The following is a 14,859-nucleotide window of genomic DNA, read 5'->3' as shown; positions in this document are numbered from 1 at the left end:
TAACTACCAATAAAAAGCATTAGCATATTCAATGCTTTTCATATTTTGCTCTAAAATTACAATTCCATTTCCCAGAACCAACTGTTCCAGTTGAACAGACCCTTCAATAGATGTAGGTGTGAGAGGGGGTAGGTGTTTGACTTCATATACCAAGGGCATACAGCAAGATTGTGCTCAACTTAGAACACAGGCACTTAAAATGCCAACACTTGAGTGCCTCTATAATCTCAAAGAATTTTTTATACCAGTGAAACAGCAGATCCAAAAAGGAACATGGAAGTAGTAAAATGTGATTTATCCCCTTTTTTGGATTGGTTTTGCACAAAGTAGAATATGACAAGAAATTGCTCAGCCTACTTACCAGAGGGATGTGATGCAGGCTGGTGGGTAATAATGGGAGAATTTTGCCTATAATGTTTTATATTATGCTCATAAATATTCTTAGAACAACATAAAAGAATGGAATATAGTATCTCCAGTGAGGTAGAAAATGGTCGTGATATGTAAGTCTAAAAAACATCTATGTTGAAAATGCCCAATAGAGCATTTTAAATATCACTAATTAAAATTAGGTAGGTTTCATTAATGAATTTGCAAAGATAGCTATTTAAATAACTTAATGAATTTACAACACTTCATGTGAACCAAGCTGTATTTTTTACTTCAGTATTAGGTCTGAACTATCTCCCAGTGGGATGTCTTGTAAGTTTAGGATTTCTAGCTCATCTTTGCCATGCACATATTCTGTGGGACTTGCTAATGAGAAAAGAGGAAATTATAAAATGCTCATAGAGAATTAGTCTCCTACACAAGAGAAACAACCTGATTTTGGGTGAGCATTCCCACATTATCAATCAGTACTGTGACAATGTTAAATCATTACTCTTAGGCAGCTACATTTGAAGGGACTTTGAATTTATTTTCCTGCATACAGATCTTAAAGAAGTGTCAGAGTACTACCTGAACAAAACTCTCGTATAATTAGAAAACTTAAGGGCATTATGAATAGACTGTCCAGGAAATCTGCCATGACATGTAAAGCTTTTACTTTTAAACCATCAGCTCAAATTTCAGATAAACAGTAGGTAACTATCTGTTCAGGACATATAAAAACACCAGGGAGGGACAAGGGACAGAATGGCACAGAAATTAAATAAAGAAAAAATTGTTTTTACTCCTGCTATCCAAAATAATTTAAATATTTTTGTTACATATTTTAATTATTATGCAATACTTGTGTGTATATATATATATAAATGAGCATGAACTTTACATTTTACAGTTTGCATGTATAGTGCTGTCAATTTGTTTTGAAATTTTACAGCGCTAAAACTAAATAACAGAATTGACTATATTTTCCTGAACAAGTAGAGACCACTCTTCTGAATACCACTTAATAATTCTTCATTACATTTACTACAGCCATGTCTTATGCTATTCATTTCACAAACCCAGCATATACCTCTCTAGAGCTTCTCTCCTCAGGTATATCTACAACCTGGATCCGTGTCTATCTTGTCTAGCTTGGAGAAAAATGGCAGTTAGGAACGCAGAAAATACAGAGAAAATAACATCAACCACAAGAGCACTATCTGATTTCTACAGAGATTACAGACTTATGAACTCTTGTTCAAAAAAATCTTTCACCAACATGACCATTGATTTTAGGGAGCTTTGTCAACTCTGTGCAAATGAAAATAAAAAAATCGAAAACCAAACAAGCAACCAAAACCCGAAAAGAAACAACCCAAAACAACAAAATCCAAACAGAGATAACCTTGAAAGAAGTCTCCAGACCTGAGCTATAACAGACTCTGCCCATTGTATGCACAGCTTTTGCAGACCCAAAAACCCAGTCTAATGAGGAACACAAGTGAGCAACAGAAGGAACAAGCTTCCCCTGGGGAAACAGTATCAGCTTCAAGTTTCCCACGTGTTCATGCCTAGGGAATCCCCTTTGAAGCTGCTAGCCGACATGACATCTGTTTAGTGCCACTGGAGCGAGGCAAACAGCAGCTGTAGGGTTGAAATCCAGACTTATGAAAACACACATGGCACATATTCACTATATTTATTTTATACTGTTTGATTCTTCCTCTGGTAAGTAGGGGGGAAGGATATAAATTGTAAAATTTAAGTAAAATAATAAAACAACTTCCCTAAATGGTTTTTAATACTGGCAAAAGGAACTTCAAAAAGGCAGAGAAAAGGGTTAAAAATTCAATAATATCCTACTGACAAAACTATAAGTGCTTCTTCCCTCCACCCCCCCCCCCCCCAAAAAAAAATTCAACTAGAAATTACTGACACTTGGTACCCTATGACATAGCTAGCTTTCATATGAGTGCCAGTCCTAAATGACAAAGCCAAACAGGTTCAAGGAGTATATTGTTTTTTCATCAGCAGCTATTTGAATTGTGGCTTGATCAATATAGGCCACAGGGAAAATAAAAGCTCCAGAAAGACACTAAACCTTTTTCATTTGTAGTGCACTAAGATTTATGTCCTTATACAGAGTTGGGCCAAAGTAGCTCAGTCTTGCTAATTCTCTGACTGATTTATGTCAAGATGCTTTAGCAAAACAGAAGACTAAGTAATCATTTGGTTAACATCACTAGCACACAGGTAGCTCACTGAATTTTTTTTATTTTTTACTTTCAACATTTATGCGTCTGTAGCAGGGAGTTTGTTCACTTGCAGATTAGTCCTCAGCTTAACCCAGTGCAAATTTGACTACAAAGGATCATACTATTTTAGTTTTTCACATTCAATAGTTTATGCTTGAATAATATAAGACTATGTCCTAGGATATACAACAAAGGATAAATATACATATATACATATGAGACAGTAACCTATGTCCTGTACTACTCAGAATCAAATCAATGCACAGTTGTTTATTCACAGTTTGTGATATGATAGTGCAAGTTCTTCACAAGGAGCTCAAACTCTGCTGAAAGACTCTACAGCTGGTAGGAATATGCATATAGATGAGACTAAGTAGTCTTGGGAGCTTGCGCATTTGTTCACTAGCTCTTGTTATTCATGGAAATGCTTTCATTAAAATTTAATTTTGAATACCTAATTTGGTGACAATTTCGTGCTAAAATTCCACCATATTTAACTATTTTCTCAATGCTTCTCCGTATCTTTTGCTCAAGATATTGTCAAGACTATCATACCTTGACTCTATTCTAAATAAAGCCATTTATTTAGAATTAAACCAACAGCTGTTAACTGCCTTGCAAAATGAGTAGACTTTAGACCACTCTAAAACTCCCTTAATAATTGCTGCTGAACTTCTTGGCAGTGTCAGCTAAAAGAATCCAAGCAACAGATGTTTACAGGAACTGAATTATTACCCAGGTAATAATTCAGGTAAGATAGATACATCGCATGTTTAATAGAAATTTGTTTTTATACTAGTACAGCTGCAGGTGAGTTACTGTATATGAGCTCATCAGCCCAGCATTTCTCTCTAACAGCTGTAAAATAAAATTTGTAAAACCAAAGAGAATGATAACTGGGGGAAAAAAAAATGGATCCCATCACTGACCTTAATGAATCTTCCAAAATACCTGTGGGAATGCTAACAATGTCACTGTCATAGTTTCTGCTAAAGCAAACAGCAGGTTGACTAATCAAAATGGCAATTTTCATCTCCTAATTGTGATGCCCTGAAGCTTATAACACTAAAAATAAACTTATTTTTTGTTGAGCTGGTTAAAAGAAATAGCAACCCACGTGCATTCACAAAAATATCATATCAAGAAGATTGACATCAGCAGACATGCAGATTTTTCTTCCCCTGGGCACCAAATTGCTGATGTATGTACATGCTTCTTTCTTGGCATAATTGATTTTCACTTTCTCCTCGGTGGCACATTCTTGGAATTGCTGGTGTCACAGCAAGTGTGAATATGCAAAAGTAAAGGACACACTAGCTAGGATAAGTCCAGAACTTCCAAACTTGAACCCATTTTAAAACAGAATATCAGTTTCTTTTAAACATTCAGCTTAAGGAAAAAAAATGAAATAAAAGTAACCAAAAATCTGCATATTACATTAACATACCTCTGCTATTCCATGTTATAGTCAAAATCAGAATGAATCACACACATTACAACCAGCTTTTTTATGCTTTTTCTGCCCTGTCTTGAAAAACAAGACATGAGAAACAGTGAGAAGGCTCCACCATCTCCTGAAAACATACAAATTGTCAGTTATGTATCACGAGTTGTAGCAGCTCCTTTAAGCAGACCGTGCCCAGCCAACATCTTTTTCCTTTAGTTCACCCTCTTCTGTGCAATTAAATGATCTGAGGTCCTCAGACCTCTGTAAGGGGTCCCGTTACGTCACTGATGCAAAGTAGAAGTATCACTCCATCTGATTTGCATTTTTTTAACCCAAGCTGATTCATCCACACCAATGAAGAATACAATTAAGACATTCGTGATATATTACAGTGTTGTTTCCCAACTGAGTGTACCTTAAATCTCAATCAGCAGGCAGGATAGTTTCCCAAACCTATAGATTTCTATGAGTGGAGTATCTATGAAAACCAGGAATCAAACAGGCTACTAGTGAAATTCTTTTGGCAGCTGTGAGAAAACAACCATTAAAATCTCAGTCACTAATTAACAGCCACACACCAGTATCATAGGCAACTCGTGTCAGATTATGTCAAATCTGTTATTTTGGCAGAAGTACAAAAAAATAGGGATTAGCACCATGTCCTCTCTAAATCCTGGGAAAAAGCTTTCCTTTCAAACCGAGGGGGAGCTACAGTACTGAGCATCAGTGAAAAACCTGTTTCACACTGCTCAGCAAAGAGTTATTCTCAGTGGTGTCACACAACTGACCTTATGCCAGCAAAAACACAGTCTACTCTACAGATACAGAACAGACTTTTCACAACTAATTTTCCCTTTCAGCTACGACTAAAAACAGACATAGCAATGAACCACATCTTAAGTTGCTCCTGTATTTTCAGCTTGGCTTGCTCTTAAAATTGCTGTATACTTAAGGGGTAGAGCTGGTCAAGACCTCTTTGGCAAAGCATTTTGAAAATGGAAAATACCATTTTCAAACTACAACATCCACTGTCTCTGACAAAACTATTATGTGGAAAGACTCATTGTGTTCCAGGACAGAGAGAGAGAGAATGGCACGGTCAATAATAACTACAGACTGATGGCTGTATAGCGTGTTCAACCTCTCACTTCAAGCCTCAAGCTTACAAAGCTTTGCTTAGTTCAGAACCACAATTTGCAACTCTTTTCTCCCACTCCCATCTGCTACCAAGTTATTAATGCCATCAAGTTATTCTGCAGCATGAATCTCTGAAATTTAGAAGTCTTCAAATTCATCTAAAAGTGGCTTGAGAACATTTTTCAAATCTTAAAATTTGAATGCATCAAGTAAATCTTGAACATCTGTGCAGCCCTACAAATAAGACCAAAACCCAAATGTTCTCTGAAGACAGACACCTGAGGCTTTGAAGCTCTACCTGCATTCTACTCCTTAAATTCTTACAAATGGTCAATACTAACATGTGCATGTAAAAGCCCCATCTAATGTCTCTGTTGTTACTGCTTGTGAAGTTTAATGGCATTTCCTGGACAAATTCCTTATCTAAGGTCCAGATAAAATGATCCAGTCTATAACCAAGGCCATAAATCAATAAAACCCAGGAATACAATATACACTTCTAATTCACCATCCTTTTTCATGTTCCAAATGACAATGTCAGGCTATATGCCTAAAGTCTTCCAAATTGGCAAGAACCAGAATATACTGCTGTAGCTATACCTGTAAAGGTGACGGGCACACAACATGGTTTCTGGAACCGTACAGCTCTGTGGGTATAATGTACTATTAGAAAAGAATATAACATGCTAATACAGTGACCTGGCCACTTACAAGGCCTGTAGATCTCTGGGTAACAGTTCAGATTCAGTCTCAAAGCAAGAAACAAGGCTATGCACTAAACCCAGTAGTGGTTCAGAAACCTAGGCCGTGTACTATGTTTGTACTATTGTGTATATAAGAGAGTGGGAATGGATAGATGAAGACTTGATCCCATTTTGTTATTTAATCAACACTATGAAGAATGCCATCCGTGATTAGGTTAATTTTCCACACCAATACCTCTGGTTTTGTCTCTCTTTGCTTCCTTCAATGCAGATGCTGGGGCTTTAAAGCATGTTGACATACTGTGTTAAATGAAACCAAATGTTAATAATAAACAGACCTGCGTGGAAGGTGACCAGTGACTCGACAATAAAAACGAGTAGCTTGACAATGAAAGCTCCAAGGACGGCATTTCTAGAAGAGTCCCTTTATACTTGAGCTTATAGCCTCAGATCAGCATTAAGGACATTTGTAATGACTAATTTCTCTTAAATACAATTAGATTTTAAATATACACACAAGCACATTTGAGTAAGTTGTTTCCAAAATGCTGGTTTTTAAGATCAATGGAAAAAACTCAAGTTTCTTATTCCCTGACTCTCACATCTAACTCGATAATCTTCACTCTCAAATTGATTTCTCCCTCACTTTCATCTATTTTTCCTTGTTAATATTCCTTATTTTTACCAAACTATTGGCCAGCAACTTACCACTTAAGAGGAGATGTAACTGTACTAGGGAACTGTATTCAAACACAATAAAGCAAAAACTTAATGCCCAAATACAAAAACATACAAAGTAAGTGCAACAGCATGAAAACATCCTTATCAGCATCTCACAGATGAATACTGAAGGCACAGTAGGATTAAAAAATTTGTCAGCCAAGTCCATAGCACAAGCAGGAACAGAACCCAAACACTGCAAGCGTCAATCCAGTTCATTAATCATAAGATAATAGAACGTGTAATGGTGATGTTGGCCAGGATGAGAGAGGCTGAAGCAGCCTTCAAGGTTGAGACAGTGACTGCTGCTGACTCACTCTGCAGCAAGATACTCCTCTGACCAACTGAATTGAACCACAGCAGTGTTGCCACAAAAGCAAGCTACAGAACAAGTACAGGCTCTGCTGATTAAACCTGCTTTAGGGTCCACCCACCAGTAACATGAGGCAATGCCTGAGGAAAACATCTTCAAGATACAAGCAATTTGCTGAGGAACAGAACTTACATAACTACAAAAACAATTAGACCTTAGAGAGTTCCTGTATCAACAGATTTCAACATTCAGAATATAGATAGCTAAAGGTCATCATCCACACTTTACAGAAAGAGAAATGAAATAAAATGATAACATGATTCATCTGTTACATGCTGTACAAGCAGAATTTAGGCCTGCAGCTCCTCTGATTTGTACAAAACAAGCTTTCCAACAAGACTGCACAGTATAGTGTATCCAAAACTAAGCGCGTACCCTAGAGAAGGAACAAAAGACATTTCACTGAACTTCCATTCTAACCTCCCCCAACATTTGTGTACACATACCTAAGGTGTGTATATAAACACAAAATATACAAGCCCCTTTACGTGTGCATTCAAAGAAGTCTAAAAAGACTCTGCTGCACTACAGAATAGAAGAATACGAACAAACACCAGAGTATAGATACATGACTCAGAGAAGAGAGCATATGCCTACCTAGCATAGTTTTCCTTCATTCTGTTAGAATGTTTCTCGATTCCTACATTTCTTACTTCCAATGACAGGACAGATCTAGTTTCTGATGTCAAAAAACAACAAAAACCCAAACAAACAAAGAGATCAGGGATTGTTTTTACAACAGATTGAATCTGTGACTAGAGCTCAATTAACTAGGTATGTTTTACTAAGATTAATGGACATATTCTTCTACAAGTCTCAGCAAATGTTTGAGTAAGGTGGGAAAACAGATTAGCACAGAAACAGAATGAGATCTGATACATTTTTTTCACGCATACTTACTGGCAGGCTTGCTGCTGTTTTTCTTAGTTGTAAATTCTAGACAAGTTATTAAAAGATGTTCATAGTCTTCAGAAAGAAATATTCTCATGTTATACAGTGGCAGCCTACAAATTCCTACCTCCTGCTGTTGATAACTTTTTACAAAGGACTTCAGGATGTTTGAACAAGACTTAACAGAACTTGTCCCTCACCCTCCTCTGGCATTACACGTGGTAGTGCAGCAGGTCAGACCACTGGATTCAAAGCTTATGTCTTTGGAGGTTCCTTGGTGTCCAAGGCAGGCAGAGTGCTCTGAGAAAAGCCTCAGCGTAAACAGGGATCAGATCTGCTACAGCACCTGCACGCTCTAAAGGTTGTGGAGTACAGCTAAGAGATGGGGTTGAGACTAAGAGCAAAGTAGACTTGGTAGGGAGGAAAAAAACTGGCTTTTCAAGTTGTCATTTAAGAGAAAAACCTCATTTTAGATAACAAAAATAAACACTCCAAAAGATCTGTTAGGATTTGGAAACCAAGAAGGAATTTAGTAGGCAAGCAGTAAAGATGATGAGTAGCTACATATCCATCTAAAATTATTGTGTGTTTAGAATGGATGACAGCGCATGCCCCCAAATAGTGAGCAAGCGTGAATCTCTTCCTTACACTACTCAGTACATGCGTGTTCCCAAATTCCTTTGCCGTGCCCACCTACCTAGACTGTCGTGCCTACTTCCAAAAAGGCTTTTCGCACATTAATCACCATGGAAACCAGAGAAGGCTTCTGCTACATATTCAAGCAGAGTAATTAAATAAATAACGTTAATAATAAAAATAAAATTAATGAACGCCTGGAGACAACTAAGCAAATAGTAAGCCACCCCAATTCAAGTAAAATGAGAAACAGATTGCAAAAGATTTATTTACGTGGGGGGAAGGCTGCTAAAACGGCAGCCCTCAGTTGCTCCTGGGCACAGGTGCGAGTTTGTGGGGCGGCTGGATGCGCCTACGGAGCGTTTCCACGGGAGATCAGATTATGGACGCGCACCCGAGTACGCGCGTGACACAGCAGGGGCTGGTCCCGCGTCAGCCCCACGGTTTAGGACCAGTCCAGAGCTGTGAGGTGACTGGCTCAGGCAACTTGGAAAGAGAAACAACTCTGGCACAAAGAAGAATACAAACAATTATTAGCGGGGAGGGCCAGGCGGCCGCAATCGCGGCGGTGCTGCTGCCACGCGTGCGGGGCGACCTCGGCCCTGCCCGGGCACAGGGAGCTCCGGGGCGGTGCGGGGGGAGCGCTCGGAGACCCGCGCGGTGCTCGGTGCGTAAAGAAACGGGCGGTCGGAATGCTTGGGAATGTTTTTCTGGAGGGGAAAAACAAACAAACAAATAAACAAACAACAACCAACCAAACAAGGGGGGGGGGAATGGAAAAAAGCCGCCGAAACAAACACGGGGTCAGATGTTTAAAACCCCCCGGAGCCCCCCCGCGCCGCCCCGGCCGCGTTTGAACGGGCCCCGCGCCCGCTCAGCCAACGGGGCGCGGCGGAGGCGCTGACGTCACGCGCGGCGGGAGCGGCGGCGCGGCCCCGGCGGGCAGAGCTGTCAGAGCCGCGGGGCCGCCGCCGGCCCTGCCCGCGCGGGTGTATGAGCGCGGCGCCCGGGAAGATGAGGGTAAGCGCGGCCGGGGGACCCCCCGTGCGGGCACCGCGGGGGGTGGGGGAGAGAGCCCCGGGGTGATACCGCAAGGAGCGAGGGGACGGGCGGGTTCTGCTCGGAGCTGCCGCCGCGGCGGAGCCGGCGCTCCGCACGCCGCCGCTGGAGCCCGTCCCGCCGCCAGCGGTAGCCGTCTCCCGGCTACCGGCGGCAGAGGTGTCCGGGCTCGGGGAAGGAAGGCTGTGACCGCCCCGGGGGGGAAGCAGCGGGCGGCAGGTGCTGCGGGGGCGCCGCCGCAGCGCTCCCGCCCGGGGAGCCGGGGCTGGCGGGGAGCGCGGGGAGCTCCGGGAACGCGTGGGATGCTGTGCCCGGCCGTGTGCGCTGCCCTCCCGCCGAGCGGCCCCTCGGCTGCTCCCGGGAGGCCGGGGGTGGCACCGCGGGGCACCCGCCAGCCCTGCGGGGAGAGCCAGGGCTCGGCTCCCCCCGGTGCCATTTCACCGGGATCGGCACACGCTGCGCCCGACGAGGGTCTTTGAAAACAAAACTGATGCAACAACGAGCGCCTTAAAGGAGTTTAAAAGGCTTGGTGGCATACCCGGGGTGCGCTTCCCGCTGAAGTGTCTTGTCGATGGGTGCTTAGTTGGTTGTGAGCTTTCCTTAAAAACCCTGTGCCAGTTCACGTTATGAGCCAGAAGTGCTCATCACAGCCAGACCCTCCTGAGAAGCGCCTTTGGGCTGTACTGCTATGGACCTTAAAAGGGAAAAAAGCAAATTACTAGCGAGTTACATAGCACAGATAGCAAAGCTGGCAGCTTCAGCATATGCTCTAGTGGTTCCTCAGATTGTTGTGTACTGCAACGTTTAGACCTAACAGATAAAAATCTGTGGAATACTGAGTAACCTTAATGCCTGTTTGTGGAGAAAACTGTGATTTTTCATTTCTTTTGATATGACATTAGATCCTGCATTTTCTGTTTTATCTATGTCCTAAACTTCTGAAACTGAACTCCACTCCTCAGAGTAGTCTATTACACAGCTGCTATATTTTAATTTACTGGGAATTACACTTCCCTTATGTCTCTATCACATATGAACATGTAAAGGTCATCTGGTAAAAGGCACAAAACAGTTCTGCTTACCAGCTTGATATATAAGTGAATCTGTCACCTTGATGAACAAGTACTGTTAATATTTTTTCCTTACAGCACACCTAGCACTCATCTGAGCTTAAGAACAGAAAAATGTTCTATATTCCAGTCATAAACAGGAATGATTTGGAGAGTTTGAAGGGGAAAATGTGCCTTGCATTAAAAAATTGCTCAGGAAAAGACTCGTGCAAGACAGGAGTGCGGTTAGAAACAGCTGTCAGTTTAAGGGTACTGGGAATGGCTTAATCCTTTTCATCTACATAAGTGCTTGTCAGGGTACGTCAATATCACGTTTGTTTCATAGATGGTGAGACAGCAGCTCAAGGGTTAACGCTGCCTTTTCACTTGATCTTCTAAACAGTCTTAACTATTTCAGCAGCCAGGGGGAACTGTTTTGATGCTGAACAGTATTTTCAACCTTTACATACAGTAACAGGATGTTTTGTTTAGCCTTCTGCATAGATTTAAGCTGTAGCCAGCTAAAAACAAATAAAAAAACCCCTACAGTTTACTCAGAGATTGTGGTATAGTGATACAGTGGCCAAGGGGAGGGAGGTGGAAACCCCAAACCTTCGTGTGGTTTTTGTGTTGTGACATCAGGTTTGTTTCCTAAGCAAAAATCTCCAAAGAGACTGTTTAAAATTAGAGTTGTATATTACAGTTTATGTCACAGAATTCAGGTCCACCCAGTTCATGGTTTCACGTACAGGTTAAAAAAAAAAAAGCCAATTTTGTTTGGACAGAATGTGTCCCCCCGTTTCCAGTGATATCTATGTGCAGAAGATGCACTTGTGTTGAGACCTGGATTACATCTAGCTACAGAAGTGGTGAAGGATTTATCATCACAAGTGAAGTGTTTTGGCCAAAGATCTGACTTCAAAAAGCGTAAAAAGAGGAACATTAAGGCACAGTGTTTGTTTGTTTGTTCAGTAAGGCACCACTTCAGTATCTTTGAAATTCATAAAGCATTTTGTATTTTCATCTCTGTATAGTTTTATGCATAAAGAAGCAGGGTAAAACTGGGGAGAAAGAAGAAATTAAGTACAGTGAGAAAAATTCTTACAGGTTGTGCATCTACAGCCTTAGAGATGTAGTTTAAAGTGCATTTCAAACACCAAAGCCAGCTCACAGATGTGTGATTGCTTGGATCCAGAACTCAGCTTGAATGCTGAGGCTGCCTTCAGTCAAATATGTAATTGTGTTTAATGTATGCCTCTGTAAAACCCACACATCAGACATCCTGAAAGAAAGCTTAACCCTCTCTCCTTCTTTTGCCGCTTCTGCAGGAAACTATGCCCCAGACACCAATATTTTCCAGCATGCTTGGTTCCAGTTGTAGTGGGCAAGTGCAGCCAGACATGGGAGAGAGATGTGTGGACCCTGTTTATCAGGATGGGAACCTTGTTTCTGGATCACTGGAGGCCTTGATAGAGCGCCTGGTGCCCACTATGGACTATTATCCAGATGTAAGTAGCCACTGAAAGTTTTTTTGTTTTCTTCCCATGGTTTTCCTGCATTACTATCTGGATTGGTCCTTTCTCATGAAATCTCCATCTGATTGAAGATTAAGATGTAGGCTAAAGATGAATTTATTTTACTTGCAATATTCATTCACTTAAGATGTTGCTCAATGGGGATACTCTCTGTTTTTAAATGAGAGCACTTGTTAGAAGGATAAAGCCCTGTTGAACTCAAATGGGTGCCTTAAGAACCAATTAAAAGCAGCATTAGCCACAGAATTTTCATCCTTCTAAGCTGCTTTAGGTCTAATGCAGCCAAGATTAACTACTAACCAGCTCCTACCTAGGGAAGCAGACCTGAAAACATCTCTAATATTTTTTTCCCTTAATTTTCTATGCATATCCTAGTTACGCCACCATAATAGATTTTAATTAAAATACTCTCTTTCTCCAGACATTTTAATGGGCCAAAGCTATAATAATATATGTTCTTGAGCCTGAAATTGATTTTGCAACTGGTTAAACATCCTCAGTGCAGTCCCCCAAAGTAAATACTACTTATAACTCTAGGGTATGCAGTAAGAATCTAACCCTAGGATATTATTAAAATATCACTTTATCACTTAAAATTACCCCTTGTACCCATTAACAAAAAGTACTACTTAAATGAGTAGCCAAAGATCAGAAAGGCTGTATAACATATATTCTATTTGAGCTCTGAAAAAGCAGCAGCTATGGCAGAAATATCCCAGCACTTTGTGCAAACTAATAGGGGGGCAGGAAACTGCAATCACCATTAACTTGTATGCCAAACTTAATGTTTATAGTAGTGGGCTATGCTATACCTTGTGTTTCTCAGACTAATTTGTGTAAAACTTTTTATTGTGGTCTCATATCAATGACAATAAAGTCCCACCAAGCTCCCACATATATATCACACATCTTCACAATCCCCATCCACAAAGAGGGGACTCCCCATATGAGAGTTCAGTGGGTATTTGTAGCAGAATTGCCTTCAATCATCAGCAGAGGATTAAAAAAGCAAAACCAGAATGGTTTACTATTCCAGTTCAAAAGTAATACTAAACCTTATATTTAAATATGGCTAACATACGATTGTGCTACCAGTACCAAATCTTTTATAAGACTCAGAGGGATAACCGTTGTTAGACATTAAATCTCCCCACCCCAAATACATATTGTAGAACAGAGATGCTGAAGAAAGCAGTGGGTAGAGCTGGTGTGGTATAGCAGCAGAATAGCTTTAGGGTGCTGTAGTTAAGCCTTCCAAGGAGTCAGTTCCTTGTCTTTTATGTCATACTAGAATATGGTTACTTGCTACTTGGATTTCTGGACTGTAGCTAAGTTTTTTTTAAAGTAGCTGCTAATGCGCATCCCCTATTGTAACTTGTAACATAAGATCTATTTATAACACAGCTACTCTGAAAATGGTTCCATAAACTGAGCATTACTTAAGGGGTCTACAACTTATTTTGGAATGCTGCTGGTTTCCATGGTGCTATCCCTTCATCCCCCGCACAAGGGAGCATTCCCATTACCAAGCAGTCATGGACCCCACCCTGCAGGCTGACAGCTGAAAATCCAACAGAAGCAAAGAGAACTCCAAGGAAAGAGAGATGGAAAACAGCATTAAACCAAATTCATCTCCTCTACAGCACAACACATACCTTTAGTTAAGCTATATCACCCAATTTAGGATTAATTATAAAATGAGTAAATAACATATGAACAACATAAAGAAGGAGCTGTATTTGAGTCATCTTCAAACCCAAGTTTTCTATTTCAGTTCAGTTACATGTTTATACTTCATTTCAGACTCATTTCTATTTTTAGGCAAGTTGCCACAGAGGGTTAGTGATAGCCATGTAGGCTGACATCCTGTCAGAAGAGTAGCCAATCCTGTATGTTCAAGAGAAAAGTATAAACACATCTCAGTCTCTGACTACTCATGCAAAGAAAGGCAGGAAGATATTACCAATTAATTAGCATCAAGAGAAACTATTGGTAACATTGGCAGAGGTTACCTTAGTTTCAGTGTGACATATCTGTAAGTTGTCAGTACTCATTCAAATTTTTGATTAGTACATCTGAGCACAATGCTCAGAAGGCATTCCTTCGTGTGTGCACATTAAGCTAATGATCACAGTAACCTTCTAGACAGAAAAAAAAGGGAGCGGGGGAGAAAGCAAACACAGAGTATCTTTATGTGCTGGTTACAGAGGCAAAACAAAAATGTATTTGCCATGTTGGCAGAGCACGAGACAGGCAAGGGAGGACAGGAAAGATAAGCGCCTACATTTGTGTACTGCTCTTCTGAGCCTTGTTTGTGTACAGGGACTTGTTCAGCACATAGAAAAATGTATACTCATGAGACAGAGGAGTTCGGAAGGTTAGGAATGGAATGTACCAGTCTGCAACCCTTGTGCCCAAGCAAGAAAATGTTTCAAGAAAATATTTCACAAACAAGAAGTTTGAGAATGAGCAGTGAGTGCACAAAGAAAAATTTTATTTTATTTTTCCTCTCCTCGAAAAGTCATCAGTGCATTCTTGGGTCAGAGAGTAACAATTCCTTCTTTAGTCTTGTGTGCTCGTGCTCTGTCTTTTTTTTTTTTTAATATAATTCAGCTCATCTCTTAGCAACAACTTTAGGCACTAAAGGAATCTGGCTTCTTATTCTCTTGTAAAGCACAAGC

The 14,859-nt window shown here is 40.7% G+C and overlaps 1 protein-coding gene across 3 annotated transcripts in view; it reads left to right on the top strand.

Moving 5' to 3' along the window:
- Positions 1-14,859, top strand: part of RASGEF1A (RasGEF domain family member 1A) — a 159,369-nt gene that overhangs the window by 123,118 nt on the left and 21,392 nt on the right. For 2 of the 3 annotated variants that reach the window (XM_027700078.1, XM_027700076.1), the window contains one exon: positions 11,972-12,151. In XM_027700078.1, the coding sequence (XP_027555879.1) occupies positions 11,978-12,151 (174 nt within the window). In that variant the 5' untranslated portion in view covers positions 11,972-11,977. Of the gene's footprint in view, positions 1-9,456; positions 9,556-11,971; positions 12,152-14,859 lie in introns of those variants that run through there. The other variant, XM_027700077.1, reaches the window with a different exon arrangement.

Source organism: Neopelma chrysocephalum, unplaced genomic scaffold, assembly GCF_003984885.1.
Source record: "Neopelma chrysocephalum unplaced genomic scaffold, ASM398488v2 Primary Assembly neopelma1_143, whole genome shotgun sequence".
NCBI lineage: Eukaryota > Metazoa > Chordata > Aves > Passeriformes > Pipridae > Neopelma > Neopelma chrysocephalum.
The sequence above is the reverse complement of the archived record's forward strand: the minus strand, read 5'-3'. Positions and strand labels throughout refer to the sequence as shown.